The sequence below is a fragment of the Propithecus coquereli genome, unplaced genomic scaffold (genome assembly GCF_000956105.1).
Source record: "Propithecus coquereli isolate 6110/MARCELLA unplaced genomic scaffold, Pcoq_1.0 Scaffold122, whole genome shotgun sequence".
Lineage (NCBI taxonomy): Eukaryota > Metazoa > Chordata > Mammalia > Primates > Indriidae > Propithecus > Propithecus coquereli.
Genome location: NW_012136303.1, coordinates 72,004 through 82,483, shown reverse-complemented (window position 1 = coordinate 82,483; position 10,480 = coordinate 72,004). Strand labels below are relative to the sequence as shown.

Genomic DNA, 10,480 nt, shown 5'->3' with positions numbered 1-10,480 from the left:
GAGGCTAAGGTAGGAGGATCACTTGATCCCAGGAGTTTGAGGTTGCTGTGAGCTAGGCTGATGCCACAGCACTCTAGCGTGGGCAACAGAGTGAGAGTCTGTCTCTTTAATAATAAAAAAAAAAGATCTCAGGAGATGGCAGTTGGTAGCCAAGTTTGATAACCTCTGCTTTGATATGGAGCTGACAAGGTGTAATGGTATTTTCACATTTCACATTTATAATCCTGACAGCTGCTAGCAGTACAGAATGCTTTGCGTGTATCATCCCCATATCTATACCTCTACCCTCTGGAGCTAGGGTTGCTGTTTGGTGGGAGGAGGAGCTCATCAGGGGGCTCCCTTTGGAAGCACAGGTGGTTGGTTGATCCTGGGCTCTGGTGGAGACAGCTTGATTTCAGCAATATAATTTAGGCCCCCAAGCAGATTATGCATTGGATAGCCCCCAGCGAGCACTCTGTGTACACGTTCTCATCTGGCATCACTTTTGTTTTGTGGAATTGGGGCCTGTATTGACCCAGGTGACCTATGAACATTGCTTGTCTCCTCACTAGGTCATTTGGATCATCTTTTACACTGCCATCCACTATGACTGATGGTATACAGCTCCCACCTGCTCCCTGTCCAGTCCAAAGGACCCTCTTAATTACAGCACAGAAGCGTGATTGTTGGGGCATCCCAGCCCCTTGGAACCTGAAAGACCCGTGTTGCCTGGACCGTGAATCAGTGTGTTGGACATCAGTGTTTCTGCAAGGATTGTGACCTGAAACTTTTTGAAGAACCCTCACCTTTGGGGGAAGCATTTCCGAATTTGTCCATCACCCACCATTTCTTCTTGGATACCATCATGTAACAGCCATTCGCCAAGTGGAGCTGTCATTTAATTTGATGCACCTCTGGATTCGGATGAAACATTAAATTGTCTTCCTCGATTCTTCATCAAGTGTACAGTTTTTGTTTTTTTTGAGACAGAGTCTTACTCTGTTGCCTGGGCTAGAGTGCCATGGCATCAGCTTAGCTCACAGCAGACTCAGACTCCTGGGCTCAAGCGATCCTCCTGCCTCAGCCTCCCAAGTAGCTGGGACTACAGGCATGTACCACCATGCCCGGCTAATTTTTTTCTATATATTTTTAGTTGTCTGGCTAATTTCTGTTTTTAGTAGAGATGGGGTCTCGCTCTTGCTCAGGCTGGTCTCGAACTCCTGACCTTGAGCGATGCTCCCGCCTCAGCCTCCCAGAATGCTAGGATTACAGGCATGAGCCACCGCACCCGGCCCAAGTATTTCAAGTCTTCTGAAACAGTATGGCTGTATGTCCATGGTCCATAGCACAGTAAAAGCAGCACCTAATAAGAGTTTCCATTGTAGAATGTTTTCAGATACTTGAATAAATCAGATCTTTAATTGAGAACCTGTTGATGGTACCTGGTAAAACCTTTCCCACCCAGCCTGTAGCTTGAGAACCCAGTGGAAACCCTACAGGTGCTCTTTCTTTCTCTGCCTGCTCCCTTAGCAGCTCCAGCCAGCCCTCTTTCTCCTTACAGGCAGCAGGGGAATTCAAGGTTTGGAGTTGGTGCAGGCTGTGGCCTTGCTCTTGGCATTGTGGAAAGAAGGCTTACCACCTTCTGGTGCCCCTGGCCAGCACTGGGATAGGTGACTGGCCTCACTGCAGTGTGCTAGGCTTAGGAGGTGTCATTTTGCATTTGGCCACAAGGTGGCAAGGCCAGCATGGCTGGGAAAGCTTGGCCAGGTCTGAATGATGAGCCACAATATGAAATAGAGATCTGAGAGCTGTGGCTGTCCAGAGAAAGGGCTTGATGGGGAACATTTGAAGACCTGGACTATCAGAGGTCCTTCTCTTTGCTCTAGGGGTCAGGTGGAGGTTGGACAACCCAGGATCTGCTGTTGTGGTAAGCCATCTGTCCCCTCTACTTTCCTTCTAGGCCACAGTCCTACCTTCTAAGGTGGGTGAGACTTATCAATTTTCTTAAAATGATTTTTTCCTCTTCGATGTTAGGAGTTGTCTCTACCTTGTGGGTGGGGCTGGTCAACAGAGGGATATAGAATGGGACTCAACAGGCAGGGGATGAAGACGGTGCTGGGAGCCCCAAACTCAGGGGCTGACCAGGTTAGACCCCAGAGGAGGTTTAGTCTTTTTGGAGCCCTGGTCCTGTTCTCAACTGTCTGCATTCAGACTAGAGGTTGCAGGTGGCGTCATGGCACTGGAAGGAGGTAAGTGACTTCTTAGAGCCAAGAGAAGAAAGAGCAGAGGGTCTAGGTGGGACACTGGATGCACCTGTGTGTCCCAGGCCTCCCTCCCTCTGCACAGCCTTGTCTCTGGGATGCTCAGTCGGGTTGAGCTGAGTTGGGGTTCCAGGTGCTGCAGCCTTGGTTTCCCTTTCGGCCTGTGCTTTGGGCCTTGACATCGTCCAAAGACGTATCCTCAGTCAGGCTGATGTAGGAGCTGAGGGATTCCCGAAGACCCTCACTGAGAAGAGATGCCGCCCCTGTGGCAGACGCTTCAGAAAACAGGAAGGAGCTGTGGACAGGGGAACAGAGCTGGGTCAAGGAGCCTCTTCCTCCTCCCTGTGCTTCCCACACAGTGTGCTATTCTCAAAACCTATCTCCAAGTTGCTCCTGCTGAAAAACTCACAGGTTTTTCAGATCAACCCCCCTGACCATCACCTGCTGAGCCTGGGCTGGGCTATGGCGTTCAGTCAGTGCTCTCTGGCTCCCAGGCGTCCCTGAGCCGGCCAGGCCCATTCTGGGTTGTGGGTTCCCAGGGGTGGGTCCTTCTTACTCTTGGCTCCACCTTGATGTTTCCAGGAGTCTCCTTACCTGTCCAGCTCTTTCCAGTTGAGTGGTGGTGTCTGCACAGTCACAGGTAGGGGTATTTCCTTGCCAGGGAGTGGGCCAGCCCTCTGCAGGACACAGGGCTCCTTGAGGAGGCAGCAGATGTCATCCGCCAGCTCTGAGGAAGAGACCTAGACCCTCACATGGCTGACTCCAGCCCTGCTTCTCCCCAGCAACCCCTACCCTGACAGCTTTCCACACTTGGCAGGTGGGGGGAATGGTCACTAAAGAGTGATAGGACATGAGACCCAAGATGTTAGTTTCATGGAGGCTGAGATGCAGTCAGAGGTCATTCTGGGCTAAGTTTTGGGAGACTTAATTCGCTGTGTAATTTCAGGTAAGTTTATGCACCTCTTTGAGCCCTAGTTTCTGGTTATGAAGGTGCTTTGGGAAGAAGAAAGCTAAGGAATGCTCAGTCTGGACTTGTAACACTCAGTATTTACTTATGCAGGAGTGGCCCTGCAGAAAACCTCTGATCAGTTAGTTTTCCCAGGAGTGGTCTTCCCTCTCTGCCCTCCTGACTTCATCTTCTAGTACCTGTTAAAGTACGGGCACCAGGAAATGCTAAGAATCAGAACTGAATTCCGCACAGCACCAGCTCTGGGCCTAGTTCCTGGGGAGACACCTCTGCCTGCAGCTGGGGCTCTGAATCAGAACCAGACTGTACTGGCCCGGTGGACAAGGTACTACCCTGAGCTCACACAGGTCTGTGGCTTTGGCTTTTCTGTCAGGGCGTGGGATGAAGACGGGGCTACCCGCCTGCATTTCTTGGCACAGGGACTGGCATGAAGATAGGGGAGGCCCTCCTGTCTGGATGTTCTCTACCAGGTAAAATGTCTAAGGGCACAACTGTCTGTCCCCCCGACCCCAGACCCCTCATCCCAGTCTACTCTCATGGAGGCAAGGGAAGGCCGTACCAGAGTAATGGTCCACCAGAGCCTGGAGGGAGGGAAAGGTGAGGCGAGGTGAAATGTACAGCCAGCCATTGTCAAGACGCTGGATCCTGTAGTGTCTGATCCGGTCCCAGGATGCGGGGCGGCTGAGTCGGACGGACAGCGAGTAACAGCCTGAAGAAGAAGGGGTTCAGGGGTGGCACGGAGGCCCTGTTGGGATCCAGCCCGACCCAGGTTAAGGGAAGGAGGAGAAGAGACATGGCCACAGGGCCCAGGCAAAAGGGAAGTGTCTCGGGCAGGGGCAGGACAAAGACTTGCTGTCTTGGCCATAAATAACACGTTCATAATAGATGGGGCTCTTGTGAGGATGAAGTCAGGTCATGCACGCAATGCCCTCAGTACAGGGTCTGGCCCACTGTCAATGACCATGAAGCGTTGGCTGTTCTTACAAAGACTCAGGTGGCAGAAGTGTTAGAATGTGAAAAGATGTCGAGCAGATGTCAGCGAGGAGGTGGAGAAATAGGACCTCTCACCCTGCTGGTGGAAAGAGAAATAAGTGCAAGCCACTTTGGAAACAGTTTGGCATAAACTAGCTGAGTTGAACATGCACATACCTTACAACCTGGCAGTTCCATCCTAGGCATGTTACCTCAGAAACACAGACATGAATATTCACAGCAGCACAGTTTATAGAAGCCAAAACTGCAAACGGCCCATTTGTGCACAGTAGAGTAAATGGATTACAGAAGGCAATAATACACAACAGTAAAAATTAATAACTGCTACAGAAGCATAAATGAATCTTGGAAATAATGAGCAGAGGCAAGTCACGGAGCGTACGTTCAACAGGATTCTATTTGAAGTTCAAAGACAGCTAAGACCGTGTTACACAGGGATACATGTATGGCAAAGCTATGAAGAAAAGCAACTAAATGATTAACACTGAAGCATGTAAGAGGCTTCAAAGGGTTTGTTATTGCACAATTTCTTAAGTTGGCGAGTGAGTACATGGATGTTAGTTTTATTATTACTCTGACCTGTATATGTACATTATATATTAATACGCTGGTATATGTGACAGGATTTTTCCAGTTTGGCATTTTGTTCTAAGTATACTTTATGAGGTATAAATTTACATGTAATAAAATACACACATTTAAAGTGTACAGTTTGCTAGGTTTCAACAAAAAAATTTTTTTTAAATTTTTTTCTTAGAGACAAGTTCCTGCTTTGTCACCCAGGCAGAACTCCTGGGCTCAATCAAGTGATCCTCTTGCCTCAGCCTCCCAAGTAGCTAAGATCTCAGGTACGTGCCAGCATGCTTTTGATTAAAAATTAAAAAGGGCTGGTGGAGTAGCTCATGCCTGTAATTCTAGCACTTTGGGAGGCTGAGGCAGGAGGATCATTTGAGCCCAAGAGTTTGAGACCAGCCAGGGCAACTTGGCAAGACCCAGTCTCTACAAAAAATTAAAAAAAGAAAAAATTAGCAGTGCGTGGTGGTAAATGCCTATAGTCCCAGCTACTTGGGTGGCTGAGATAGGAGGATCACTTGAGGCCAGGAGTTCAAGGCAGCAGTGGGCTATGATTACGTCATTGCACTCTGAGCCTGGGGTGACTGCAAGATTCTGACTCAAAAAAAAAAAAAAAAAAAGAAAAGAAAAGAAAAACTGGCTAAAAGAGGAAAGCACATATTGAAAAATGAAGAGAGAAAAAAGACAATATGCAAAATCATATAACACACAGGCCTCCAATAGCAGTTTTCAGATAAGGATGCACATGAGAGCCTTTATAAATTGTAAAGTTAGATTCATTTGTTAAGCCAACACTTGATCAAAGCCAGATGGGGAAAGGATGCTGAGTGAAATAATAGTAGTAAGTTATTGTTATTATCATCTACATGATTTAAAGCTTCTGCAGCTTTCATTTATTGAGTGTTTAGTATGTACTTTCTATGGATTATGCTAGTAAATTCTACAATGTGGATGAAATCGACACATTCCTTAAAAGATACAAATTACCAAAACTGCATGGAGGTCAAAGCAAGGAGATATTAATTCTCACTTTTTTTTTTTTTTTTTTTACAGGGTCTTTAAATATGACTCAGTGTACAAGTATTTTCTCTAGTATGGTGGTATCATCAGAGCTCACTATAACATCAAACTCCTGGGCTCAAGAGATCATCCTGCTTCAGCCTCCCAAATAACTGGGACTACAGGCATGAACCACCATGCCTGGTTAATTTTTCTATTTTTTTTTTTTTTTTTTTTGGTAGAATCAGGGTCTCATTTTGCTCAGGCTGGTCTCAAACTCCTGGCCTCAAGGAATCTTTCTACCTCAGGCTCCCAAAATGCTAGGATTACAGGTGTGAGCCACTGCACCTGGCCTCCATCATGATTAAAAAACAATGACAGAAAACTATTAATAGAATGTATGTTAGTTTCCTGCTGCTGTAACAAATTACCATAAATTTAGAGGTTTACTATAATAACAATTTATTATTTTGCAGTTCTGGAGGTCATAAGTCTGAAATGGGTTTCACTGGACTAAAATCAAGGGGACAGCAGGGCTGTGTTCCTTCTGCAGGCTCTGGCAGAGAACCCCTTCCCTTGCCTTTTCCAGTTTCAAGAAGCCATCTGCACCCCTTGGCTCATGGCCCATTCCTCAATCGTCAAAGCCAGTAGCATCTTCCAATCTCCCCCTAACTCTGACCCTCCTGCCTCCCTCTTATAAGAGGACTTGTGATTACGTTGGATCCATCTGGATAATCCAAAATAATCTCCCTTTCTCAAAATCCTTAACTTAATTGCATCTGCAAACTTGTTTTGCATTGTAAAGAAACATATTCACAGGTTCTGGGGTTGGGACCTGGTCTTTGGGGGGAACATTATTCTGTATACCACAGAAGGGTACTTTCAACCTGATATAGAGTATCTGTGAAAAATCTACAAATAACCTCATACTTAATGGGAAAGACTGAATTTTTCCTTCTAAGATGGAGAACAAAGCAATAAAGTTTTCACCATTTCCACTCAGTGTTGTACTAGAGGACCTAGTAAGTGCAATAAGGCAAGGGAAAGAAATAAAAAGTATATGGGTTGGAAAATAATATAAATGCCTTTATTCACAAACAACACAATCATATATGTAGAAAATTCTAAGGAATCTACAAAAAAGCTACTAAAACTAAAAACTGAATTTAACAAGGTAATACAAAGTCAATATAGTCTCAGAAGTGTGGCGTAGGGTCTCTGCTTCCTTTTCTTTGTTCTCTTTGCTTGACTCTGGGAGCCCCTTGAACTCTTTAATTTTTTTCTTTTTTAGGGATGGGGTCTTGCTATATTGCCCAGGCTGATCTTGAACTCCTGAACTCAAGTGATCCTCCTGCCTTAACCTCCTGACCAGCCGGGACTACAGGCACACACCAGGATGCAGCTATGCTATGACCCTGAAAAAACTCTGTGGTTGGAAAAGGGCTACATGTCTGAAAATAGGCCCAGAAGGCCAACCAACCCAGCTGAACTAGTGACCAAGACCTTACATCTTTTGCATGGTTTCTTAGCTACCAGACCCTGGCCACTGTCACCACAGTTATTAGAACCAGAAAGAGCTGCTACACTGGGGATCTATTAATAGCCGGTGGGCTCAGCTTTGCCAACTCCGCTGTGGAGACAGCTCACCTCCCAAGGCCACTTGTGGCTGACAACCTCCCTTCCTGGTAGTCTCTGCTGTTTCTTCTCACTGCATGCCTCAGCCAGTTCCCAAAACCTTCTGCTCTCTCCCAGTTTCAGGACATCTTTTTTATTTTTTGAGATAGAGTCTCACTCTGTGTTGCCCGGGCTAGAGTGCCGTGGCGTCAGCCTAGCTCACAGCAACCTCAAACTCCTGGGCTCAAGGAATTCTTCTGCCTCAGCCTCCCGAGTAGCTGGGACTATAGGCATGCCCCGCCATGCCTGGCCAATTTTTTTTTATATGTTTTTAGTTGTCCAGCTAATTTCTTTCTATTTTTAGTAGAGGTGGCGTCTTGCTCTTGCTCAGGCTGGTCTCGAACTCCTGACCTTGAGCGATGCTCCCGCCTCGGCCTCCCAGAGTGTTAGGATTACAGGCGTGAGCCACGGCACCTGACCCAGGACATCTTTTTTAAAATAAACTTTTTTTATTTTTTTAGAGACAGGGTCTCACTATGTTGCCCAGGCTGGACTCAAACTCCTGGGCTCATATGATCCTCCCACCTCAGCCTCCCAAGTAGCTGGGACTACAGGTGCACGCCACCATACCCAGCAAGGACATCTCCTTTATAATTTGGACTGCCTGGGTTCCAATACCACACAGAGCCACATCGTATCACACCCCTGCTGCCCACACTCCCTAGACGTGTCTCTCAGGCACGCTATTTGACCTCTCAGATCTTCATCTGTGAAGGGGGATGATAATTGTCCCAGTGTCACTGGCTTGCCATGTGGATTTGGAAGGTGTGGCAGCTGTTCAGCACAGGGTCTGGCATGTAGCGAATGCCCAGCAACACTCGTCAGGCCTCTGGCCCTTCGCTCGTGCTGCTCCTTTCATACTCTCCCTGCATAACCCCAGCCTGCCTTCTACAGCTCCGTTCTGCTCAGACAACTTCTCGAATGGGAACTTCCCAACTTCCCTGCCTGGGAGATGCCCCAGCTCTGCGCTTGCCAGCAACCAGTGCTCTGTGGCACCAGTGTCCCACTCTGCTGCTGTCTGTCCCTCAACCCACCCCCCACACATACTCAACTGTGAGCCTCCAGAGGGATGGTCCTGACTTATCCCCCCCCTACTCACCCAAGCCTCCCTAATGGCTTTCTCTCTGTCACACCTCACATCCAACCTGACAGAGCGCCCTGCCGGCTGTGGTCAGAACGCACCCAGACAGCGTCCGCGGCAGCTTCCCACCTAGCTTCCCACTTCCACTTTACCCCCTGCAAGCCTCTCTCGCAGCAGGCAAGGGGTCAGGTCATGTCAGACTTAAAATTCGAAGTCCTCTCCCTGGAAAGGCCCTGCCCCCCGGGTGTGCTCCAGGCCTGCGGCCTCCCGCAGCAGACACGCCCGAGGACTCAGGCTGCTTTAGCGTTTCCTCCTGGCCCTTCTCACCCTCGGACGCTTTCTTATTACTTGTTCAGTGTCCACCTTGCTCACTAGACTGTGGGCAGGGATGCTGAACCTTGCACCCTCCACCATCTGCAGCCTGAGGACAGGAACCACGACTGAGCAGGCCCGACTTGGAGGAGATGTTCAAGAAGTGTCTCCCAACTGCCAGAGTGGGCAGAGCTGCGCCCCTGTGGGGCAGGAACCATGTCTTGCTCAGTCTCCCTTGCAGCGCACAACACAGAGTAGGACAGCAGGAATGCGAGGGGGTGATCTGTGGGGCCTGTCCCTAACCCTGTGCTACCTCTGGAACAGCCCTGTGGCCTCCACAAAGCCTTCAGGGCCCCCTTCACAAACCAGAATTTTAGGCCCGACTTGAGGCTGGTCATGACTCTCCCAGGCTGTGACACAACCAGGTGTGCCAGAGGGACACTGGGGAGGACGAGGGTCTTCCTTCCCCAGAGTCTGGTCAGCATTCTTGGTAGCTGAGGCGCCAGGCCTTCCTCCTTGATCGAAGCCCCTAGAGAATCCCCTTCCCAGACGCGCATCCAGACTCTGGGCCAGTCCTGGTGTCACTCAGTCACCGGCCAATTCCCGTTACGTGTGACAAGATGCATGAGGTAGAGGTTAGACACTGTCTCTTATTACCTGGCTCTGGGTTTCCTAGGCGGGAACTGTATTTTCAAACTCAAGAGAACAGAAGAACCATCCAGGGAACTTATCAAGGAAGCAGATTTCCGACCTCCACTGGCAGTAGTCCAATTCAGCAGGCCTGCGGTGGGGCCCGAGCGTCTGCAGCGTCAACAAGTTCCCCTGAGGACTCCTGTACACCCAGGTGTAAGAACCGCTGTTCTGTGATGTCACTCGGGCCCCTAGAGCTGTGGTGTCAAACCACGGTATGAAATTTTACACTGTGACCCAGGATACACTTACTTACAAATGTCTGAAACGAGAGTTTCTTGAGGCAATATTTTCCCAACCACAGTCACGCTCCCGGATGTTTTCTGCTCTATTTCACCACACGCTACACGGGTACAGGTCCACCAAAGTGGTGGGTCTTGACTCTGGCCACACCTCGCGATCTCCTGGGGGGCTTTTACAGCGTCCAGAGACCAGGCCACATCCCCGACCAATTAAATCAGAAGCTCTGGGGTGGGGTGCAGCCATCAGTAGTGCTTAAAGCTCCCCCAGGTGAGTCCGATGTGCAGCCAAGGTCTGGATCAGCTGTTCTCAAGTGTGGTCCCAGACCAGCTGCATCAGCATCACCTGAGAACTTGTTAGAAAGGCCAAATTCCAGCACCGCCCCAGACCGACTGAACTGGCGATGCTGGGTGCGGGGGCCCAGCTGGCCTTAGTGTAACAAGCCCCCCACGTGGATCTGATCACACCCAGGTTTGAGGCGCACGGGCCTATAATCACCAGACCAAACTGATTTCTTGACCCAGGAATGGGTCATGACCTGCCACTTGACAAACACTGCCCAAAAGGAAGCTCCAGTGACAGATCAGAAGTTAACCAGGACTGGCAGGGTGCGGTGGCTCACTCCTGTAATCCTAGCACTCTGGGAGGCCGAGGCGGGCGGATCATTTGAGCTCAGGAGTTCGAGACCAGCCTGAGCAAGAGTGAGACCCC

At 49.1% G+C, this 10,480-nt stretch overlaps 2 protein-coding genes across 3 annotated transcripts in view; one reads left to right on the top strand and one right to left on the bottom strand.

The window, feature by feature from the left end:
• LOC105804928 (chromosome unknown open reading frame, human C20orf24) overlaps window positions 1-933 on the top strand; it is a 9,615-nt gene extending 8,682 nt beyond the window's left edge. For both annotated transcript variants that reach the window (XM_012637676.1, XM_012637675.1), the window contains one exon: window positions 552-933. In XM_012637676.1, coding sequence (XP_012493130.1) covers window positions 552-759 — 208 coding nt within the window. In that variant the 3' untranslated portion in view covers window positions 760-933. The remainder of the gene's footprint in view (window positions 1-551) is intronic.
• Window positions 934-1,564: 631 nt separating this feature from the next.
• SLA2 (Src-like-adaptor 2) overlaps window positions 1,565-10,480 on the bottom strand; it is a 20,148-nt gene continuing 11,232 nt past the window's right edge. The window contains exons 5-7 of the mRNA XM_012665707.1: window positions 3,767-3,916; window positions 2,835-2,967; window positions 1,565-2,535 (exon numbers count right to left, since the gene is read on the bottom strand). Of these exons, the coding sequence (XP_012521161.1) occupies window positions 2,343-2,535; window positions 2,835-2,967; window positions 3,767-3,916 (476 nt within the window). The 3' untranslated portion in view covers window positions 1,565-2,342. The remainder of the gene's footprint in view (window positions 2,536-2,834; window positions 2,968-3,766; window positions 3,917-10,480) is intronic.